The sequence below is a fragment of the Dermacentor andersoni genome, chromosome 3 (assembly GCF_023375885.2).
Source record: "Dermacentor andersoni chromosome 3, qqDerAnde1_hic_scaffold, whole genome shotgun sequence".
NCBI classification, from domain to species: Eukaryota; Metazoa; Arthropoda; class Arachnida; order Ixodida; family Ixodidae; genus Dermacentor; species Dermacentor andersoni.
In genome coordinates, this window is record NC_092816.1 from 133,129,343 (window position 1) to 133,154,446 (window position 25,104).

At 48.0% G+C, this 25,104-nt stretch overlaps 1 protein-coding gene across 1 annotated transcript in view; it reads right to left on the reverse strand.

The window, feature by feature from the left end:
- The window catches only part of LOC126525258 (uncharacterized oxidoreductase TM_0325-like), a 60,663-nt gene extending 38,871 nt beyond the window's left edge, over positions 1 to 21,792 (reverse strand). The window contains exons 1-2 of the mRNA XM_072287296.1: positions 21,614 to 21,792; positions 1,756 to 1,895 (exon numbers count right to left, since the gene is read on the reverse strand). Coding sequence (XP_072143397.1) covers positions 1,756 to 1,895; positions 21,614 to 21,650 — 177 coding nt within the window. The 5' untranslated portion in view covers positions 21,651 to 21,792. The remainder of the gene's footprint in view (positions 1 to 1,755; positions 1,896 to 21,613) is intronic.
- Between the last annotated feature and the right edge of the window lie 3,312 nt (positions 21,793 to 25,104).

Consider the following 25,104-nt stretch of genomic DNA (forward strand, 5'->3'; position numbering starts at 1 on the left):
CCGGCACCAAGCCGGCGGATCTGTTTGCAGTCTATTTCGAATCAACTGTGCTGCTGCATGCATAATGCCCAACAGGGATCATCTGTAGCAGAAATACTTGCACAAGATCTACGAAAATGGCATTGACGCGATCAAAGCAGTTGTCAAAGATCACACATTCATAACTGTTGGTGAAACGTTGGAGCTCCGCGGTCGTTCAGCAGTCAGAATACTGGCAGAGTTCTATGCTTATGATCTCGCAGGCCGAACAGCCCTGATGATAGAATTGCAAGCAGTTCATCAGTAGAACGTCGTATCCATGGGCATGCGGCTACGAGAATCTCTACAATAAATTGGAAAGGCTTTAGCCATCGTATTAGTGCTTTCCTTCGATTCTGCCTCCTACATACTCCTCTTACAGTTCTTCCTCCCGCTGTAGGAAGAAACTCCTTGACACTGATTCGAAGCACTGGGAATATGGAACTGAGTTTCTCCTGGTCTTCAATGAGCTCATTGATGTAATTTTCTGGATGTGGCTGTATATGTGCCAGTAGACGTGTACCGATTTTCAATGAACGTATTTGACGCCAACTTGGGTAACTAGGTGTGTACCACGGGGAATGTGCGTCTCTGCAATAACGAAAAAGAACCCTCAAATTTCTACGATGCCGAACGGAGTCGAAACCACGTCTCAAGAGATCCTCAAGTACAGCAACCCAATCCTTTAGGAAGATGCGCCACAAACGCACTAGGCACGGGCCGCGTTTCAATGAACGTCAGGCACGCCGACACTTTATCGAGCTCAGCCACGAACGCACTGCGTATGTGGCTTTCTTCAATAAACCTCTCGCCAACATGGATCACTGTGCACATGTGAGAGAGTGGGCCCGAGATTAGACGCGCCGGTGGCGCGTGCACAGACACTTCGTATTTCGAGCCCAGCAGCTACCGTTAGACGTCGCTGGCTGGTTGCGGAGCGGCCCGGCGGCCGCCATTCCCGCGCTCTACACAAGGGTGACGCCTACCGTACATTGCACAGTGACGGTCTTGCCAAGCAACCTACAGATATCCCGGTCGCGCGTTAACCGACAGAATTCCATGCTTGTAAATTTCCCTAGCTCACGATATCACCTATATATAGCCGCACGGAGACATCTTTCTCGCGCTCCAATGCCATTGGGGCGATTTGTCTAAGATAAGTATTATACTCTTGTGATTATTCAAGAGACTAACTTATCATTACAAAAATGAATTTCTGTTGTGCTGTTCGAGGTTGCGTGGTTCTTGACGATTAGTGAATTTATACCGATTTTGCCGGCTACAGGCCCTCAGTCATGTTTTGCAAGGTACATCCTGTATCGCTCAACAGAACACTGTCACCATCAAACTGCATGTTCTGTGACGTCAGGCTAAATATTACACCTCATCTTTCCTGAACTAGCACCTTCAGTATCCTTTGCAATCAAGAAGCAAAAAATAGTGAAGGAAATTTCTTGACGTCATTGGTAACTGGTATTTCCTCCGTTTCCTTTTCTTTAGCATTTTTGAAAGTATAGTGGATCGACAGAAGCATTTTGATATGTTTTAACCAGAAACCCTCACAGTTACTCTTTAAATTTACAGAGGTTCTGTTGTGTTGATCATAAGCCTACAATCACACTTGCGTTAATATAAGCCAATATTGAGGTTGTGTGGCTGTCATCTGGACAGTTATTCAAGTGCCGGTTTCGTGTTTTGTGTGAATAAACGTTCTGCTCGGCACCACCGGCTACTTGCCTTGTCCCGAGGAAGCCCCTGTGCGCAGCAAGCTTCAGCCACTCTCTCCAGATTCGCGGTGTTCCGCCCAGTCAGGGAGAGCCAGCAGCCAAGCGAAGCAAGATGCTTCGCCGTGCATTCGCCAATGCCCACCGAGGCGCCTGTCGCTCGCAAAAAAAAAAGAGCACAGTGCGAGAAAAGTTACTGTAACAAATGTTCAATAAACTAAGGCTGCATAAGCAAGCTGTAGCAGAAACTAAATTATACGCAACATCTTGTGTATGAGCGTCTTTCGTAGCTGGTTGTGTTCTTAAAGCTATGAAACGTAACTTGCCTTATATGACCGCGAAAATACATAATCATTATAGCATGGTTGAACACTTCGGCACCTAGGCAAAATATTAGTAGGCGTACGTCATGAAGAGCGTGAGCTCCGACAGAAGACCTGAAAGCCTGTAGAGATTTCGAAATCTCGCATTTGCGCCCTCGAAATGCTGTGTGCCTACGTGCACACGTGACTGATGTGGTGAAGCTAGTCATGGGGACCAGCACGATTTCACCGCGATGACTCGTGTATGAAATGAACAAGGTTGGTACTTGTCACCGCCCATGCGAGAGGCAATGGTCTGAAGCCACCGTGAACCATTATAAAGCGTAAACAACGCTCTCAGAAAGGAAACAGTTTCACTTTTCGGCATTTGTATCTGTCCCTTGTTTCCAATAAAAAATAACGAGTGCTAGCCAAGCCTTCAAGCATGCAACCGATGGCGCTTAGATAAGGAATGTACTAAGATGCGCGTGACATTCGGAGGCCAACCGAACGCATTACTTCGAAGCGCGTGAACAACCAAAGAAGAAGATGACGATTAAATGTGACAGTAACAATTATGTACTTGTGAAAACGATCAAGTCCACATTTGACGCTCACCCGCGTACTTCTACCATGTTGCCCCTCATCCGGTTTAACGTATGGGCTTTCGTGTGAACGTGCAATGGTTTGAGCATAGGGCTCACTGATGGTTATATTACTTCTGCGTAGATAGTTGCGGATTTACAGGCAATGTTGTGATTTGTATTGGTATAATTCTCAGGCAAAGTGGGGCTGTGCCAACGTTGGCCAGGTCACTACGATGCTGCTTCAGTGGGTGCTTGTAAGCGCAGGACAGGAGCCGAATCTTACAACGGTTCGGTTGGGGAACCGTTCGCTTGGCCTCACCTGATTGGCCAAAATTTTGGTAACGTCACAGGTCGTCAGAGGCAGTGGGGCCGTATCGCAATTTATGAATACGTCATGCATCTGTCAATCATCTTCAAAGCAAACCGGTCGTAGGAACCGGCGAAGGGGTAGTCCGCTTTGGGTTCCATTGCTGTGGCTTGGCTGTTGACTTTCGACTCTGGCCGCGCGCGCCGGTCGCACGACCCCGGACACACGGGGGCGTCGCGCGCGCGTGCGTTGGCGGCTGGGAGTGCGATACGCGTTCGAAGAAGTGACGGATAATGAGTTGCACCATCCTTGCCGGCTTTCTAAATAGACCTTTTGCAGGCTACGCTGTCAAATGGAGGAGACTCAGGTGCAAGCGTACCAGTGGTCATTCCACGCAGAGGAAGGAATATTGCGCGCTGCGGTTCATCACCACCGGCATGAAGCTCCCAAAGGTCGGTCGGACGCGAAGAATTCATCGGAATGGCCTAGATCTCTGCTGCCGACACTGTCCACAAAGTTGCTCTCGCAATTACCGTGATGAGCGGTAGAAAGGCTGGGTCAGCTTTCCCGTGACCTCCACTTCAAAGCCAATGCCAAGGAGATATTTGCATGGTGAGATCGAATTCCCAGTGCTATCGCTAGCGTGAATAGCTCGCAGATCGCCGTTCAGCAATCATAAGGGTTCAACCTAGGCTGGTCCAGCGCTTCTTTCGTTAGGCTGGTAAAACTATACAGTCAGGATGCGAAGATATTGTGGAGATCTCTTATTTGGCTGCCCTTTTTTCTCTAGTTCGGGAGTGCCGCACTTTGTTCCTCAATTTCACGGCACAGCGCGCACCGTCAGCACCCCAATCTTCGATTTTACTTCGCGCAGACAATGCAGGGCCCGTATATCGTATTGTTCGATTTCAAGTTTCATTGCTTCTATCACGCGACGCGCCGTGGGGCAGATCGCAGGGGTAGCGGCAGCGCGTCGGTGAGCGAGTCATGTCCGAGCCGATGACGAAGGGCCAAAAAAGAAAGAAAATTGATATAGTCGGCTAGTAAAGGTGTCCCTAAAGAACCAGTTCACGATTTTGTCGCGCTCGCTACTTAGGAAGCGCTGGCAGTGCGTTCCTGTTACGTGCATCGTGCGAGCTTCTGGTAGCACACGACATAGCGCTGCGGTCTGCCAACTCATTTACGCTTGCGATACCGCCTGTCGGCTGAGAATGAAAAAGAAGAACAATAATAAATTACATCTGCATTGCGTAAACGCCAGGCGCCACACGTTTATACTTCAGAACTTGGCGTATGATATTTAATTTATATTTCACATTTATTTAGCAAGCAGAAACATTCTGGAATCCACGATTAGCTCGTCATATAATGACGTACACTTCAGAGGTAGCACCCTCTCATCTATTGGTCGCGTCCTCCACTTCTTCCACCACTGCTTTGAGAGTGGCACATCTAGGGACGTAAGCGGCGAAGCGAACGGTTCGTATTCCGAACCGTTATGAGATTCGGCCCCTGTTCACTATACGCTCGAGAGTATTAGTGCACGCTTGCTACCTCGGGAACACGCGCTGTGCGAAAATCACATTTAAGGGGCAGTAAATTCCCGCTATATCGAGCTCGACCACTTTAGACAAGCAGCAGGCCGATTCGTTCGAAAAACAATTGATTGCAACGAGTGCCGGAACACTAGAGACTTCTGTGTGCCAACTTACGGATTTCAGCGTGTCCAGTGATTTGTACTGACCAGAGGAGACAGCTGCTGTGCAACTCGCGCAGTGAGAACTGGTTGTCGAATAAGCACGCTCGAACTAAAGACGAGTTCGTGATTGTAATGGAAACGGTCATAGAAGATTTTAGCAACAATGAAGCAGCTGAAATTGGCAAACGTCGACGCTATCACTATCGACGCCTCTCAGACAAGCTACGGTGGCTGTGAATCCAATAATGCCTTTCCAAAAAACCTCCTAATTCAAGTGTTTGAAGGTGTCATCCTGGTGCAATGGTACCGAGAGTCCGAAAAAAATATGTTTAGAGCACCAACATAAAATTAGGTAAAAAAAAAGTCGCAGTTTCGCCGGAAAGGCGGAGCATTGATTGCGATAGCAAGCTATTAGCTATACGAAACACGCTTAGTAGTTGTATCAGCTTTATAACCTGCTGTGAAAATTCGCTTACTACCTACATAAACAATGCCAAAGAAACAGTGTGTCATGCACCCACAGGCAAAAACGAACACATCTCAGTCGGTGACCGCAGACACTCCCTGCCAGAGCACGGGCGTGATGAAGGCTGGCAGCAGCGGGCAGAGAACTTGCCATCGTGCTGCCTCTTGCGGAAACGTGAACTGGGCGCGCGAGAAAGCAGCGTACACAAAGCGGCAGATACCTCTGGTCAACCAGCCTTCGAGCTAGGTTACCTCCAAGTTATTGCAGACGCGGTCGCGCTCAGCCGTGGAATGTGCAGCCACAGCCACAGCAGAATTGGACATGCGCACTAACGTAACTTCCTTCTTTTCCTCCTGCGCCCACCCCTCGCGAGCGCGAGAAGGCGCCGCTGCGTGAAGCCACCGTCCTTGTCGGCTGACGCTCAGATGTTTTCCCTCGTCCGCACATCATGCGGTGCGCAGCTGTGATGACATCGCACTTGGAATTCATACGAAACCACGGTGACTCCAAAGACGACGGCACAAATTGGGTTGGAGTCACCATATCTATCGCAAGACTAAGGGGAACGTTAAGTTTAATGCGTGGCCAAAATTTCACGTACCTGGCTCAAATAGAAGAGATGGAAGTAATTACTAATGCCTCTTTTTCTTACATTCTCAGGCTTCACAGGGAACTCGTCGTTGATTTCTCCAGTGTCCAAGGTGACCGAACAAGGCACCTTGTTTATATTGGGTTTAATTAAAGGGCACATTATGAGTGATGTGTAGGCAAAGGTAGAAGTAATTAGGGCGAAATGTGAAGACACACGTCTACTTAGATTTAGGTGCACGTTAAAGAACCTCAGATGGTCGAAATTTCCCTAGACCTGCAGTGCGGCGTGCCTCGATACCAGAAACTGGTTTTGACACTAAAAACACCATATATTAATTTTTTAAGGTAGAGAGAGAGAGAGAATAAACATTTTTATTCGGTGAATGAAGCTTCGGAGAGGCGTCCTCATTCCAGAATGCCTTGAGCTCGGGCCGCGTCCTGGGCCCTCGCAATCAGCCGTTGCTGATCCTCGAGGTCGGAGCTGGCCAAGGCTCTCTCCCAAAGCTCGTTAGTGGGGTAAGGGTTCGGAGGATTTAATGGTGCCGCTCTGCAACCCCCTACTATGTGCCAGAGGGACCCGGGCTCTGCGCAGAAGCGGCATTGCGGAGAGAATTTTGTAGGGTCAATGAGGTGATTTCTGGTTGGGTGGGGGAATGTATTAACCTGTAGAGCTCGGAGGAATCGCTCCTGCTCTCTAGGTAGTGACTTGTGTGGGGGTGCATATGTTCTGCGGATTAGCTTGTAATGTTGTGTGATGTCTTGGTAAGAGACTAGAGGGTGCATGCGCTCGGGTTCAGATTCCTCGGCGTCGGCTCGGTGGGTCAGATCTCGAGCCACGTGGTTGGCGACCTCGTTGCCAGGAATGCCTTGATGAGCTGGCGCCCAGATGATCATGACTGATCTCGTTGGCGGCTTTTGATTGATGATCCGGAGCGTAGTGCTATGAATTCTGCCACTAGCAAAGTTGCGGCACGCCTGTTGGGAGTCGGTCACTATGACTTCAACCTCTGTTTGGGAGAGCGCGAGGGCTATGGCCGCTTCCTCGGCTTGGAGGGGATTGTTTCGTGTGAGCGAAATGCTGCTCCGATGTTCTGTGTTGACGACTACGGTGGCTGTTGTGGCTGCGCGTCTGGAGTAAGAAGCCGCGTCCGTGTAGGCTGTAGAGGGTAAAGTCCCGTATCGCTTGTGTATGGCCAGGGCGCGGGCCTCCCTTCGCTCTGCGTGGTGCACTGGGTGCATATTGCGAGGTAGAGGACGTACGGTGATGTTTCTCCGGATGGCATGGGGTAAGCTCACAGTCTGAGGCGGCGGATGGCTCAGAGGGGCAGAGAGCCCCAGGCGTAAGAGAATGGACCTCCCTGCTTCCGTAACCGCCAGCCTTGTTCGCTGACTGGATAAATGTGCCTCGATCAGCTCCTCGGCCGTGTTGTGCACACCTAGTCGTAGTAGGCGTTCTGTGGACGTACTGGTTGGCAGGCCCATCGCCTGCTTATATGCCTTTCTGATCATTGTGTTGATTTTCTTCAGTTCCGTCTCGTTGAGTAGTGCGTATGGAATAGCGTAAGTTATTCGAGACACGACGAAGGCTTGGACAAGCCGAAGCGTGTCCGCCTCCCCCATGCCTCTTGTCTTGGTTGTTATTCGCCGGATCATGTGCGTAACTTGGGCTGTTGTATTTTTCAGCTTTTGAATTAATATTGTATTGGTGCGATCCGACTGGAAAACCATTCCCAATATCTTTACGCTCTGAGACGGAACGATGGTGTGTCCCTCCAGTTGTATGTTGATAGTGGGCGAGTCGGATGTGTGCTTCTTTCGCGGTGAGACCAGGAGTAGCTCCGACTTTTGGGGGGCGCAGCTGAGCCCGCATGACTTAGCATAGTCGCTCACCACGTCTGTAGCTTCCTGCAAGCGGTTCTCAATTTCCCCGATGGACCCTGTGGACGACCAGATGGTAATGTCGTCGGCATATAGGCCATGCCGGATCTCTGGGATGTTATCGAGGAGCGGCGGTAGGCCTATTAGGGCGATATTGAAAAGGAGAGGGGATAACACTGCGCCCTGTGGTGTGCCGCGCCCGCCCAGTAGGAAGGGGTTTGTGGCTTTGTGCCCGACCTTTAGGATGGCTTTTCTATCTGAGAGGAAATCTCTGATATAGGAGTACGTCCTGGCCCCACAGCCCAGCGCGTTTAGCCTCTGTAAGATTGCTGTGTGCTTGACGTTATCGAACGCCCCTTTAAAATCTAAGGCGAGGATAGCCGTGGGGGAGTTGCGTGTCGCTGGTACAATCACCTCCTCTTTCAGCTGAAGTAGGATGTCTTGAGTTGAGAGGTGTGGACGGAATCCTATCATCGTTGTTGGAAGTTTCCCCGAATCCTCCAGGAATGGTTGTAGCCGGTTGAGAACGATGTGCTCTAGGAGCTTTCCTACACACGAAGTGAGGGAGATCGGTCGTAGGTTCTCAATGGCTGGTGGCTTGCCTGGCTTCGGTATCAGACGAACCTCGGCTATTTTCCAGTCCTCGGGAAGGTTTCCTTTCCTCCATACTTCGTTAAGATGAGCGGTAAGCTCTACTAGCGAGGGGCTGTCAAGGTTTATAAGTGCCTTATTGGTAATTTGGTCCATTCCCGGGGCTGTGTGGTGTCTCAAGCCCATTATCGCCGCTGTTACCTCATGTAGATGAATGTCCTCATCTAGGAGCTCGTTAGGGGTGCCGGTGTAGGGTGGCAGAGGCTCCGATGTCTGTGTGGGGAAGTACTGGGCCTTGAGAGCCAAAAGGAGGTCCGCCTCGTTTTCAGGAAATTGGTGAATTACTCGGGCCATATTGTGGTGGGATTCCGTTTTGCTGCTGGCCGGGTTGATTAAATACCTCAATAACTTCCACGTCTTGGAAGTACTCAGTCTTCCTCTCAAGCTGTCGCAGAGGGATGTCGCAGAGGGAAATGTGTGGGTATTGGTGGCCTTTGCAATATATGACGTAAGCAAGTGTTCCGTGCTGTTATGAATGTAGTTTGCGAGTGGATGAATATTTACCACGCTGTCCTAGTATAACTGCAAACGCCACCAAGGTGGTGGCGTAGCCAGAAATTTCGTGCGGGGTGGGCTCACGTTGCAGCTCGGCCTCCTGCTTATGAATTTGTCGATGGATCAAATGCATGAATAACTGCATTGCCATTACCAAAGATGCTGCAAACGAATTATTGAGCGCTACACCCTCTCAAGACAAGTAAAATATGTATATTTTCTAAAAGAATATACTCATATGTATATTCTGATGATTCTGATTCTATTCTGATTCTGATAACTGATATGAATGCTTCCGTGTTATTTTGTCTATTTAATAAGGAAAGAAAACGTCACACGAACTTATGAAATAGATCAGTTCGAAACCAGGAAAGCAGTGCATGTTGCTGATATAACAAATGAAAAGGCCATGAAATGAACAAGTTGAAGACAAATATTTTGACGAAGCTTTGTCGTTCAGTACTTTTGCTTACATTTTTGTACACATTGACACGTGTGTTTCTTCATCTTTTATGGTGTTACCGCGTTTCACCGCCTAACAAATGCTATCGCACAGCGCAAGACGCGCTTGCATCTATCATAAGTTTCTCGAAATTTATCAATGGTCCTATCCGCTGTCTGTGTCACCGAACCTTGTGTAATTTGATTTCATCGTGCGACGCGAATGACGTAGAACTTTCCGGAAGACACGCTGGTACCAGCGACTACTCTGGAACGTTCGATGACTGGTGTGTAAAAGCCGAGGCGCTTTCCCAGCTGATGAGATTTTTTACGATCGCCGCGTGTGTTCGCCTCTATCGTTGTTGTTTCAGTGTAGCCTACTTTTCAGGGCACAAGTTCGCCCACTAAAACACTAGTTTCGTTAATCCCAGTTTTGCTGCCTTCATCACCGTCATCAATACGTGATATATAGCGCAGGAGCTTTACGTTCATGTACGGGATGTCCCCCACAAGCCGTGATCCAAGCCCGCACCGCAAAGACAACACCAATGTCGTCCCGGACCATCGAGCAAGCCGCCGGCTACAGAATCTGCACCCGGAACACACACTTCTACTAGAAACGACCAAGATCTTGGCCAAGACAACCCAATGGGAGCCGCAGCGACGCCAATAGTTCTGCAGCAGCCCAGGGAGCCACCCACGTTCCGCGATTCCACATGAGGACCCGGAAAGCTGGCTGGAGACGTATGAGAGGGTCGCTACGTTTAACAGCTGAGAAAGCGATGACAAGCTGCGACATGTGTATTTTGCATTGGAAGACTCGGACCACGTACTGGCGAAAATGTCGGAGGAGAAAAAAACCCGCTTCCTGATGCGGGGAGTCAAACAAGAACTTTTTGCCGGACTGATTCCAGGCATCGACGATCGAGAAAACTCTGGGCACAGCACGCCCACCCGTCACCCAGCGCAGCTGCGCGACGAAGACGAATATTCGGCGAGCGCCCGAACACCGCCCGCTCTGTTATCCCTGCGGAAAAGCCGGCTATGTGTGCCACCGATGCCCATATCGTGACTTTGGACTGAGAGGGTTCGCCGTCAACGCGCCGCGTCCACAGCTTGGTGAGCGCCCGCGTGAAATCACCGATTATTTAGCCGCCACTCAGTGCAACTCTCGATGACCATCCCGTTCACCGTTACCTGGCCGCTACCTGTCCCCGCAACGCCGACCATACACTGGCCAAGCCCTGGCCCGCTCTGCAAGCCCATATCCGGAAAACTAAAAGCAGCAACCGATGGAGATGTGGTTGCTATTCGTCGAAATGATGAGGTTCCTCTACCGCCCACGAATACGCCGAAGAGACTATCTAGACGTCATAACAACGACACGCCGTCACCCCGACGAAGTCTGGAAGCAAAGAACGCACCGACCAAGGACCTGATGCCGCCACGTACAAACCGCAGCCGCGATGCGAGACTGAAAGCTAACTGCAACGCAAAACAAGGAAGCACCGACGTCAACGTGCTTCTCGTCGAGGGCTTCTCGATGGCCACGCAGTCACCGCACACAGGAGCCGACTACTCCGTCATCAGTGGACCCTTCACTGCCAAGTTGAAGAAAGTTAAGGCTGTGTGGGAAGGCCCCCAAATTCGGACTGTTGGAGGATACCTAATAACGCCAACTGTAATCTGCACGGCAAGAATTGTCGTTCATGACTGGAGCTGCCCTGCCACCTTCGTTATCCTCCAACAGTGCTCACGAGACGTCATTCTGGGCATCGACTGCCTGATCCAACACGTCGCCGTGATGGGCCTAAAGTCGATGACGATAACACTGTCGGAAGATCAAGCGATACCACTGGAGAGCTGCCGTAGTCACCACGCCTTGAGTGTGCTTGACGACGAAGTGAGCATCCGGCCTCGCTGGAACATTGGTAGTTCCGTCGGTACCGAAACACCAGCAGACCTAGAAAGCGTCATCGAGGGTGACCAGCGTCTACTGCTAAACGTGACATTCGCATCGCAAGAGGGATTGCTCGACAGCACGGAGGGAAAGCGAAAGTTAGGCTGTCAAACTACAGCCAGGAGTTCAAGCACATCAATAGGGGCACGACGATCGCATACACCGAGAAAATGCTGGAAAGCCGCAATACGTTTCTTCGCTTGGATTGAGCCACATCTACCCCGACAAACGTAATTCCCGAACCTGACTTCGACATAAATCCAAGTCTCCCCATGATTAAGTAGCAACAGCTCCAAAAGTCTGTTCCCTCGATTCAAAGGCTGTTTTTCGACGTCATCGAGGATTCAACAAACACCAGTCGCAAATCATCCCATAATAACCGAATAATGCGCTCGACCACTCCGCCAGAGCCCGTACCGAGTGCCGACGCGAGAACGTGAAGCTATTAGGCAACAAGTCGACGAAATGCAGCGCGATGACATCATCCAGCTGTCGAAAAGCCCGTGGGCATCTTTTGTTCTCTAGGTGAAGAAAAAGGGCGGAACTGTACGTTTCTGCGTCGATTACCGTCAACAGAATAAGGTCCTAAAGAAGGATGTATACCCCTACCACGGATAGACGACGCATTGGATCGGCTCTGCAACGCTAAATACTTCTCGTCAATGGATCTCAAGTCTGGTCACTGGCAAATAGAGGTCGATGTGAGAGATGGCGAAAAGACCGCCTTCATCACGCCAGAGGGCTTCTACGAGTTCAAGGTCATGCCATTCAGACTGTGCTCAGCGCCTGCAACTTTCCAGCGCGTTACGGACATGGTGTTATCAGGACTGAAGTGGCAGACCAGTCTTGTTTACTTGGAAGACGCCGTTGTCTGCGCCAGAAATTTCGACGATCATCTTAGGCGGCTTGCGACAGCACTAGAGTCCATCAAGTCATCAGGGCTCACTCTGAAGCCGGAAGAGTGCCGTTTCGCTTACGATGAGCTTCTGTTCCTGGGACGCACTGCCAGCAAATTTGCGGTCCTCCCTGACCCGCAGAAGGCAGCTGTCATCGCAAAGTTCCCGCAGCCCATCGACAGGAAGGCAGTGCATCAATTCATTGGCATGTGTGCCTACTACAGACACTTTGTCAAGGACTTTTCACGGATCGCTGAGCCGCTGACACACTAACTAAATCTGATATCGAGTTCAAGGGGGTAACGCCGCAGGCTGACGCGTTTCAAGAACTCAAACGACGTATGCAGTCGCCTCCAGTACTTGCGCACTTCGATAAGGACGCTGATACCGAAATTCACACTGACGCCAGTGCCTAGGCCTCGGTGCCGTCCTAATCCAGAGGAAACACGGACTTCCACAGGTGATAGCTTACGCTAGCCGGCCACTGTCAAAATCGAAAAGCAATGCCTCGCCATTATTTGGGCTACATTGAAATTCAACTCTTACCTATATGGCAGACAATTCAACGTCGTCTGCAAGCATCACGCATTTTGTTTGCTAGCGAACTTAAAGGAGTTTAGCAGAGTAGTTTGCTGGGCCAGTTGGTGCATGGTGAACGTATAATGGTTTCCAGCAAGTACGGACGCGAGCACAAGAAGTAGAAACAGACAGGACGACGCTGGACTTGTTTCTGTTTCTACTTCTTTTGCTCGCGTCCGTGCTTGCTGGAAACCATTATACGAACTTACAGGACCCTTCCGGACGGCTGGCGCGGTGGAGCCTCAGACTACAAGAATATGACAACACTGTAACCTACAAGTTCGGACGAAAACACTATGATGCCGATTGCCTATGACGCGCCCCCATCGACCCACAGCCGCGAGATGACGAGTATGATGACGCCTTGCTTGGAATAGTAAACGCGGGAAACATCGCAGAACAGCAACGACCAAACCTGGAGCTAAAAAGCCTCGTCGAATATTTGGAAGAGCACACCGACGTTGTCTCTAGGGTATTTAGGTGAGGATTGTCTTCGTTCTCGCTTCAAAAACCTACTCGTAAAGAAGAACTTCTCCCCAGTCCGCGCGAGCTACCTTCTTGTTCCCTCAGCGCTGCGTCCAGAAATACTGCACGCCCTACATGATGATCCGACCGCTGGGTACCTTGGATTCTCCCGGTCACTATCGAGGATACAGGAAAAACATTACTGGCCGCGCCTGACCTCCGACGTCACCCATTACGTCAAGACATACTGAGACTGCCAGCGACGTAAGACAGCACTGACAAGGCCAGCGGGATTACTACAGCCGATCGAGCCTCCTTGCCGACCATTTTAGCCGATCGCGAAGGACTTGTTGGGGCCCTCTCCGACGCCAACAACCGGAAATAAGGGGATCGTCGTGGCGACGGACTACCTCACTCGTTTTGCTGAAACGAAAGCTCTGCCAAAAGGCAGCGCAGCTGAAGTGGCGAGATTCTTCGTCGAGAACATCTTGCTGTAACATGGCGCTCCAGAAATCCTCATCACCGACAGAGGAACGGCCTTTACAGCGGAGCATGCCCAAGCGATTCTACAATACCGCCAGACAAGCAACAGGAGGACAACTGCCTTCCACCCGCAGACGAATGCTCTTACGGAGCGCCTGAATAGGACCCTCGTAGACATGCTAGCACTGTACGACGACATCGAACGCAAGACCTGGGATGGCTATCTGCCGTACATAACCTTCGCTTACAACACGGCGATGCAAGAAATAACAACGATCGCGCCGTTCCAGCTGGTTTACGGCAGGAGCCCGACGACGGCTCTCAACGCCATGCTTCCGCACGTCATCGACGAAGAAAATCTTGACGTCGCCACCTATCTCCAGCGCGCCGAAGACGCCCAAAAGCTCGCCCGCCTGCTGATCAAGAACCAGCAGAGGACCTGCAACCTTCGACGACGCTACGCCGAGTACCAGCCCGGCGACCGCGTTTGGGTTTGGACACCAATACGCCGACGAGGACTTAGTGAGAAGTTTTTACCCCGTTATTTCGGACCCTACAAGATCATCCTACGCATTGGTGCACTCGACTATGACGCCGTACTAGAGGCCGTATCACAGCGGCGCCGCTCACGACCTGAAATAGTTCTCGTTGTGCGACTTAAGCCAATTTACCAGCGCTAATGAAGTTTGGTACTTTGTGTAGGTGAGCTTGGGACTTTCTTTTTTTGGACTGTTTTACTTCGCACTTTATTTCTTTCGTTGTTTCGTTACTCTAAATAAGTGTCCTTTTGTGTTTCGCTCTCCTATGTTGTACTTGTTTACCTGTACTTGTTTACGTGTACTTGTTTACCTTTATCGGGTGACCGCGTTTTACCGTGTAAGAAATATTATCGCACAGTGCAGGGAAGGGCTTGCATCTATCAGTAGTTTCTCGAAAGATGTGAATGGTCCTATCCACTAGCGTACTCACCGGACCTTTTGTGTTCTCTGATTTCATCGTGCGACGAAAATTTTCGACGATCGCTGAGTGTGTTCGCCGCTATCGTTGTTGTTTGAATGTAGCTTAGTTTTGAGCGCACAAGTTCGCCTAATGAAAAACTAGTTTCGTTAATCCCAGTTTTGGCTGCCTTCTTTACCGTCACCACTACGGTATAATATGCAATGGCCAGGAAAATTTTCCTGTGTTCCTATGTATTACGCAGGAGAAGCTGTCACCGGTCGTGTATTGTGAGTAATTGCACCGAAACTATACTCTGAACTGAGAGAATATATATTAAGCAGAACTTCTGCAACATATACGAGGGCGAGGCAAATGAAAGTGAGCCAATGTGAATATATGACTAGCAAGGTACTTTGTTTCAAAGTAGCCTCCACGAGCATTTAGAAATTTGTCTCACTGACTAACGATTCGCGTGATCCCCGTCTTACAAAACTTCTTGGGTTGCTGCTTGAAAAAGTATGTAACCGACTTTTTCACGCCGTCGTCACCCACAAAGTCAGGTTCCCTTGAGCTCTTTTTTCAATTGCGCCAATGTGTAAAAGTCCCTAGGTGACAAAGTCAGGGCTGTATGGCTGATGTTGCAGCGTTTCCCACTTGAACATTGCCAGTTTTGTGTTAACCACATCAGCGACGTGGGTACGGGCAGTGTCATGGAGCAAGATATCCCCATTCGTCAATTTTCCACGTCGTTTGTTCTTGATTGTGACACGCAGCCTATCCGGCGTTTCACAATACCGGAAACGATTGATAGTCTGTCAAGGTTTAGCAAATTCGATCAGTAATAGCCCCTGATGATTGAGAAAAGAAAGCCAACAACACCTTTCCGGCGGAAATGACAAACTTTGCTTTCTTTTGGGGCGATGAGTTCGAATGTTCCCACTGTAAGCTGTTCTAGGCTCGTAGTAGTGGCACTATGATCCGTCCCCAGTCACAATTGCACACAAGACGTCGTCACACTCATTGTGATACCGGATCAGATGAGTCTTCTGGTCTTCTGGTGGTGGTTCAAAACGTTGGGCATCCATTTCGCACACAACATCCGATAACCGAGATGTTCATGATTTAGGGTGTGATGCGAGCCATGACTGATGTTCACACACTCTGCCAGTTCATCGATGCTTATCCTCCGTTATTGTCTAATCAGTTCATCAACCTCTGCAATTGTGTTGGGGGTGATTGCACGGTGGCTTTGGCCTGGTCTTGGATCGTCTTTGCAAATTTCAAGTCCTTTTTAGTTAAGCTTATGCTATAACTGGATCGTTGTATATTTTCCCGGTTTATTTGGTGAGCTATACAAGGCACCTTTTTTACACACACACACACACACACACACACACACACACACACACACACACATATATATATATATATATATATATATATATATATATATATACACATTTAAATTGGGGGACCGTTGTGGGACATGTATAGAAAAATTTCACATGTTGTGGTCTAATTCCGGCCTTTGTAGTAAATAACCTGTGCAAGCAATACAAACCGTTGTAGCTGTCTTTTACGTACAATGCCGAGTTTATCCCGTTGCCCTGAGAGAACTGTGAGCGAAGCCGAGACAAAATGTCACAAAAATTCAAAGGGGAGGGAGGCCGACGTTAAAACTAATTTTCTGGTGATGTAATATGTTTGTGGCAAATTACCTAATAGGTGTTCGAAAGCGTTATATGCAGCCTAAGTGTGGCCTAATGGCATGCTATCCTACTGTTATTTTATCGCCATCTCATGACGTGAAATTTACGTAACCGCAGATGCAAGTACTGGGCGGTGGTGCGCAATGATCGGGCGCTGACACGCCCAATCAAACGCTCTCCTAGTTTTGGAAAAAAGGCACTTTTGTCTCCTTTCAAAGCGGATAGGATTGCCTAACTTGACAAGTTTTTCTTGTCTACTTATAGACAAAATATAGCGGGCCGAACTACCGCACAGAAAGTAGATAACCGGGTGTGGAGGCTGGAAGCGGAGTGTAGACTTGGTGAACTTCCGTTTGTTCAGTTTGCACGTGTTGGATGGTCGTAAGTCGTGACGGCGTGCAAATGGGAATTAAAAAGGCTCCTGAAACAGATCCTACGCTATGAAAGGGTGCCATAGCGATGCAATATAGTGGGGAAAATGGCTCAATACCTATATATCGCCACGCAAAATTGTCTATATACGAAAAAAAAATATCTATTCTCACTGGAAACCCCGAATAGCCAATGCAAGAGTGATCGGTGGAAACCAATATTCCTTTCTTTTTGGAAACGGGCTGTCTTCGGCTGTTCCTAAAAAAACATTCTGTATCGTTCGGTATATTAAAGTATGTTTAGAGCGTGCACGTCCGTCTGAAGTGGTGGGCTCTCGCGGCTTTCCGACGTCACGTGACTGACAAGCTAAGTGATCACAGCCCGACAGGAAATTGACAAAAAGCGTAAGCCTTATGGTGAAATAGCTGTAGCATCCTGAATATATTTTTTCTTTCGTTCCATCTAAATTTGCCTAATCGGCCTGTACACGTCAAGTCAGAAAACTAGGGCCCTATAACGTAAAGGTATTCCAATATGTTTCCTGGCGTCACATTTGCGGAACCGCCGACGCAAGCATGAGGCGGTGACCGGCAGAGTTGTCTGAACGGACCAATCAAGCACTCTCCTCGTTCACAGGAAGTCACCTTTCTTTGCTTGAAGAACATATTGCCTACACTGAGCGGCTTGTCTTATCTAATTCGCTGACAAAAGGCGAGGAGCACGCTCACATGGAGAAGGATTCGATGAGGCCGGGCTAGTGCATTCAAAATTGATAACCGAATCAAGACGGTGGCTCCGGCGTCTGCGATTGGTCCGCTTTCCCTAACTTAGCCTGCGGTAGCTGGTCGAAAATCGCGGCGGCATGCAACGGAGGCTCAATAATGATGCTGAAACGGATCCTCAGCAAAGAGTAGTTGGTAGAGCGATGTCGTAAACGTGCCGAAAGGGCTCAATAACGTTATACGGCCACGTGAAACGTTTTCTTATCGAAAATAAACCCATGCTCTCCGGCAGGCACGAGTAGCCATGCCTGGGCGATGTGCGGCAGCCACCTTCTATTCCTTTGGAAACAGGGCAGCCTCCGGCTATTCAGAAAAAATTTCGAGTTTTGTTTGGCAAATTAATGCATCTCCAACACCTACACGTCACTTTGACGCAATGAGTCTTCGCGGTTTTGTGACGCCGAGTGGCAGACAGGTGAAGTGGGTGCAGCCTGATCCTTTTGACGAATGGCAGAGGATTAATGGCGAAAAGGCGTCGAATCAGAAATGATTATTTTTCTTTTCTTCGGTAAAATGATGCATAATCAGCGTGTGCACGTCGTGTCACATTGGGAGCTATCGCGGGCTTCGCGATGTCGCATGACAGGCAGGCTGGCGAAGTGGGGGTGGTCCAAAAATGTTTTGACCAATCTTGGAGGCCTGATTGACGAATTGGAATAGAAAAGTTTGAAATAGCTTTACGTTATAGCACCCCAAGTGCCGTCGTGTGCCAGACAGGCGAACTTGGCGTTGTCCGAAATGTTTGCCCTCTCTTCGAAGGCTAATGAGAGAAATGAAAGAAGCGACTTGCGATAGCTTTACGTTTACAGAACCTAAGGTTACAAACGAACCAGTCATATACCGGCAACGCTCTAAAGGATGCGATTTAATTAAAGTGAAGTGAAGTTCTTCCGTCTGTTCCAAAGATTCAGCTGCGCTCTAAATTGCGTTCTACTTCTTCAAAGTCGGATAAGTCAAGTGCATTCCTGGAATATGCTACCGTTGAGCTTGCCATTAGAGACTTGCGCTCTGTTCCGTTATCTTCTATTTTCGCCTCTTTGCCGTTCCTAGTGCGGTATAGTGAACCACATGGTTAGCAAAGAAGTTGTGCAAGCTTCGTTCACAGGTTAGGACTAGGTGTGTTGTTCACTCGGCTACACGTACACCTTGTTGGCCGTGCAGCCAGTCCGGAGTGCCAGCAGTACGAGGTACTCTAAACAGCAAAACACGTCTTGTGCACTGATCCGTGACTTTCTGTACAAAGAATGTCACGGGTAAAACATTGGGCTAATATTACCGATCAACCTTTGTCTGAAAAAGTTCTACTGGAACCTTGACCGGATTCTTGTCAGTGTCATGTTGTAAAAGCTCCAATCAAGTTTTTGCTAGAAAGCTGTCGATATTTGAGGCCTTGAAGCGACTTTGCTGCTCATGTCGACTCACCAACATATTCACTCTCATCATGAACATTGCTCTCCCTATCCCTCCCTTTTTATTCCCATCACATTTCCCCAATGCTGAGTAGTAGGTAAGAACATTGACCGAGGCGAAATTCCCAGCTTTTCTACCAAAATAAATGCCTATCTCTCCCAGCCTTCCCTTTATGCCCCTATTTCTCTTTCATCATCATCATCATCATCCATCATCACGAGCCTGGTTACGCCCACTGCAGGGCAAAGGCCTCTCCCATACTTCTCCAACTACCCCGGTCATGTACTAATTGCGGCCATGTCGTCCCTGCAAACTTCTTAATCTCATCCCCCAGCTAACTTTCTGCCGCCCCCTGCTACGCTTCCCTTCCCTTAGAATCCAGTCCGTAACCCTTAATGACCATCGGTTATCTTCCCTCCTCATTACATGTCCCGCCCATGCTTATTTCTTTTTCTTGATTTCAACTAAGATGTCATTAACTCGCGTTTGTTCCCTCACCCAATCTGCTCTTTTCTTAACCCTTAACGTTATACCAATCATTCTTCTTTCCATAGCTCGTTGCGTCGTCCTCAATTTAAGTAGAACCCTTTTCGTAAGCCTCCAGGTTTCTGCCCCGTACGTGAGTGCTGGTAAGACAAAGCTGTTATAAACTTTTCTCTTGAGGGATAATGGCAACCTGCTGTTCATGATCTGAGAATGCCTGCCAAACGCACCCCAGCCCATTCTTATTCTTCTGATTATTTCAATCTCATGATCCGGATCTGCGGTCACTACCTGTCCTAAGTAGATGTATTCCCTTAACACTTCCAGTGCCTCGCTACCTATCGTAAACTGCTAACCTAACGCCAGCGATTTGCTTCCTTCGCGGTGGTTCATTACAGCGATAAGCAGGCAAGATTAGTAAAGATCAAGATAATATCGCTGTTGGTTCATACGCGGCACGTTCGAGAGCACTGCAATTGCGTCGCGCGTGGGTGTATTGCAGTGCTGCTTTATATTTCTCTGATGATCTTCAAGAGTACGATAAAGCGAATGCGTAACAATTAGGAAGTCAGAAGCGGTTCAACTTAATGCTTCTTTAGAACACTATATAGCTGTGCCGTTAAAGATATATATTGCCCTAATGCTATTACTTCGGATGTTGCCTAATAAATTTTTTACTATTTGCGCGATTATGCAGAATGGAAGAATTAGTGCGACTTGCAGAGTGCAATAGTCGCAAGTGGCCCTTGGCCACTTCTTCCCGGAGCGCTTCGGCATCCTTTTCAAGCTCGGGATGCAGTTAGCTGCGAAGTCCCGTGTAAACCAAGACTGTGAGTTTTCAGCTACAATTCAGGCGGCTCAACTTGCCGATGTACTGTGTGCTGCGCGCCCCAGTAAGCCTTCGCCCGTGTCGCCATTCGACAGCGTTCTATCGACGCTGTATGGTTGCGGCAAACCAAGAGATAGACTGTACCTCCAATGCACGGCCAACACCATGGATTAATTATTCACCAGTTACCTGATTTCAAGGGCTCGCTACTTCCAGCGGAAGACAATACAACCAAAGCATATTTTGCTTATGGGAGTAGCAAACTTTAAGCAAACTTTTCACGTGTATTGTGCTCTATTTCTTCACATTTAGTCACTCTGCTACGGAGAAAATGTTCGTGTTAAAGCGAAACTATATTTGCTAAGATATTAGGAAGGGTAAGCGCTAGGTGTTGCTGGTGTCTTGGTACATAACTCACGCATAGGACAGCAGTCATACAAAGAATAGGCTTAAATATATAGCCGTTGGCGCTACCCGCATAGATGTGTCAGTCATGGGCTATGTTTACTGAATAACACAAGGAGACCAGAAGTGGTATCTAAATATCCTAGCTGCAACAAATACGTCCCTTTGAATGCCTAGTTATGTTATTAAAATGAAACTTTCTATTCCTTACTCCCCGGAGGACTGGTGCACTTGCTTGGTCAAGTTCTCGTCCAGTAAAATTGGTCACTGATGGAGATAGTTTAATCGCCAACTGGACCGAATCCTCAGAAAGTGTTATGAGAAATTTGCGTATCCCTGAGACACTTTAATGCGTGGCCGTGTGGGTGACGTGGCTCGCGTAGTCTAGAGGCGTTGCCGTGGCCTGCGCGTAATTCCTTTGCTGCAAATCGGGGTGCAGACGGTGAACCGTCCGAAAATATTTAATTAACCCTTTCACGGAGGCTTCTCCTTAGAAAAGTTATAGTAGTACGGGTGTTGGATTTCCATAAGTTTATGCTCTTCCTGTTGTTGTTGCTGCTGGTTTCGTTTCCAGATGCGAGGTTGTCGACGTCATTATTCTGCAATATAAACCTTTAGCTAAGTTTGAGAAATGTTATGTGCTGGAAGAGCTACATCTCGCAATGTTCAAGCATGTGGCTTCTCTCTACTAGGAGGTATATACTGCATACATATGTATTGTTCTGCTACTACAAAGAAACTAGTTCAATAGATACACTTTTTTGCCACCAAGACCACGCGCTGCTATTTCTATACCTGTTTAACTTGGCTACTAAATGATGTAACTGCTTACTTGAAATTAATTCAAAAAGTCAACTACCAGTATGTCAGAGTTGAAAACATGGTCCTGGTGAATTTATCTAATTACGATTATCCGTCGCGTTAAGCATATATTAAATGCCCCGCTCAATGAAACCTCAATGGGGTAGAAATGAATACACTTAATCATTATGTAACTGATTACTGATTGAAAAGTTATGAGGCATGCGTCGTGGCGCCACGAATATGTGCTGTCATACGCCTTTTTCGAAAACTTACGTTGCACGCTACTGCGGTTATGGTAATCAACTGCACGTTTGGTAAAAGTCATTATGAAAACCTACCAGTTATAAGGGCCACTTTTCCTTTTAGGTCCGGCATTGTGTGCTAAAGCGCACGTCAGCTATTGCAGTGTCCCTCGGCGCGCGGACGAAGCGGCGCGTACGACTGGATCTCGCCACGTCGACTCCAGCGTTTGCGAGGAGTCCCTCCCATATAGAGCATCGTGCTCCTCCTCTGCTGTTTTCCCCAGTGCGGCGACCGAGGGCAACGTATCCGGGCGACAATTTGTGCTCCACGCGCGCATGCCGTTTCGAGAGTACCGCTTCTAAGAGGACAGCTGTGCGGCACGTTTCTTTATTGTGTTCGCGTGTAGTGTGTCGTGAGAGGTGAACGGCGCATTGATCGACGTACGAACTCAAAGATTTGGGGAAATCTTGAGTACAGACTACTGAAATTTATAAGAGTACAATATTGAGTACAGACTCCTGAAATTCTTACAACACAGGCGGTGGGGCTATAAATGCCGTAAATAAATGGTAAAATTTCGCGTATACCACAGCGCTTGTCGCAGCGTAGTAGCCGTCGTGTAGCTGTGGCTGGCAACGCAGCGGAACAGATTTCATTTCAGTGAAACAATTTGTTTTGTTTTTTTCTTTGTACGTACGTGTGCTTTAAATAGCGGGGAGCACTTCATGCAGCGACTCACGTTTGTACTTAATGTCTCGTCTTCTCTTCCCCTCTTCTAGGCGTTTGTCTTCTGGCGTGCTACAGCGTAGTTATTATTTCTCCATTTTGGTTCATTACTTCTTCTTCCAAGCATATTCTTATCTTCAAGTTAAGCGAACTAGAGTGCCCGGAGTCGTATTACTTCCAAACTCTCTTGCTGCGCCCCATTTAGTTCTTGCTACCTACTTATTCGATATTCGAAATTATAACGACGGAAAGATTTAGGGGAGCAGAAAGAAATTCCCGCAGCGTGAAATCAGCGACAACAAGACTTATCATAGGACCGGGCAAGGCGTACGCAGTGAAAGATAAGTAAGATAGTGTTACCAGCAATTTCTATGGTATAGTAAAAGCAGCAGAAAAATTCTTTACTGACCTGTACAGTGTTCAGAGCAACCACGCAACTATGACTGGAAGTAGTGCTGAACAGGGTACAGAGGTTCCTTCTATAACTAGCGCTGAAGTCAGAAGGGCCTTGCAAGACATCTCCGGGGGAAAGCGGCAGGAGAAGATGAAGTAACTGTCGATTTAATCAAACATGTTTTTCGTTGAGTGTGTTTGCGCGTCCAAACAACCATGAATACGTACCCTTGTTTTGGTAGCTTATCACCCACTGCTATCGCTGTAAATTACTAAGAGATGTTTGCAAAAGTGTGGTAGTGATCCGGAAAGGTTGCGCATGATGAAAAATTGCTCTAGTGCAACCGTAACCGGGGATCTGCTCGCTTGGGGCCAGACTGCTCAGATTGATCAGGTGCCGCAGAAACCACGTTTGCTTCCATTGGCTCTGCTAAGGGCGAGAATAGGCGTTGTGGACTTTGCCGCTCGTCTCCTGCTTCTGAAGTAGACCAAAACAGATGCTTCGCTCACTTTGCTGCAATCGCTGAAAGGTTGGCGATGTCGGAATCCATCAAGGAGCGAGTGGAACATATTTCTCCCATCGATGCTACAAGTGCAGAGATCCTTGCTTCTGCAATTAAATAGAACTGATGAACGCCAAGGTTGAGGGGTACCGGTTGACGAGTGAGTTTTTTTTTTTTTTTGTCACAAAAAGTATGACATCCTAATGGCCGACTCGGTGACACCTCAATCTACCACTTCAGTGTTGTCTTCCAGCGTTGTCTCCCTTGAGAAGCACGTGTCGTCTCAAGCCTCTGCCATGTACGGCTGTCATGCGATTTAATCGAACTAAACAGTACAGCCGATCCTCAATTATAGAGCCGCGCGGCTTTCCTACCAATCCGGATGAAAATCTTTTCGCTTTTACGTCTTATTAGGCCAGCAAAGACGAAATTACTTCCCATGAGCACACTCAGGCCTTGGCAGTGCACCGTTTGCCTGTGCGCGGAGGGAAAGCACCCACAATTCGCAAATTTGTCTCGTCTTCCAGTCGCGATTCCTGGCTGCCTGATAGAAGTAGGCAGTGAGTTCTGATTCAAAATGGTGGAGTTTCAGCTGTGTTCGCTGGGAATATCAGTCGACACAACAAGGAACTGTGGTCAGCCGCGCTATCATTGCCCAAGAAGAAAGTAAAAGCCTTCAGTTCTTGTGGGTCAAACGCGGTCGTATACTTATTGGCAAGGAAATGGTTTACCCAGCTATTCGCATTGCACCTCTAAGGGATCTGTTTACGATTGATTGGGTACTTGCAGTTCTACATATTGAATATTTCAATTACATGTCTATCGATTATTGAACTTTGCTGAACTCCGTAGTAGTGTCTCGTCCTGCAAAATTACGTTTTTTCAATTTCATGCATGTCAATATACAAGAATACGCGAGGATTGGAGCAATTTTTTTTACTTAGCTGAATAAGCGAGGAAAACCTCACTCTTTCGAGCTCATTGAAATATATATATATATATCCAAAGAGCTAATGCATCCAGTTTCACATGGGGGCTGTGCAAAACACCTTTTGTCTCGTCATAACTGCCGAAGTGATGGTATGGCTATGTTAGTTGAATATGTTTGGGATACTATACTTACTAGCATCCAATATTTCTGTGCTGAATCGCTGTCTTTATACATATCGGGTTCTTCTTTTGCTGTAGCTCAGATTTTTCTTCCCATACCTCTAAATCAGAGCGCATGCGAGTTTATTGATCAACTTAATCATACTTCAATTTTTTCAAGAACTGCTTGCATTAGTGCTGATGCGAACGTATGCTTTTGAAAAAACAGAAGACTAATGTTGTAGACTACTTCAAAGTTCCTGTGGATTTTAGAATATTAGCACCTTTATGATCTCCTATTACACGTGTGGAACTCCCCTGTGCTTCTATATATTATCCTGCCCATATGATGTCAATGTGCACAGGGAGCAAATTCATGTGCTTGCCTTTGTCATCGGACATTTGCCTGAGCATTTTCTGGCAGCTGTCTTTTTTTATTACCGGCTTTCAGCCTTAAATTATTAATAACGCACGTTGAGTTCACGGGCAAGCGGATGTTTGTCGAGTCACTAAAAAAAATGCGGTTGGAATCACTTCTTGCATCCTGTGCCAGAAAGCGCGGTTTATGATCCTGAGGCGCCCCTATAACGTAAAACAATTTCAAACGTTTCTATTCCAATTCTGAGATAAGTTTTCCGCCGATTGGCCAAAAACTTTTTTGGACCACCCCCCTTCATCTGTCTGTCACGCGGCATCAAGGAAACCGCAATAGCTCCCCATCTGATATGACGCGTACAAACTGATTATGTATGATTTGACCGAACAAGAGAAAAATAGCTATTTCTCATTCGTTGCTTTGCACCATCAACCTTTGGCTATTGGCCAAAAATTTTCGGGCTGCACCCACTTCATCCGCCTGTCACGCGACGTCACAA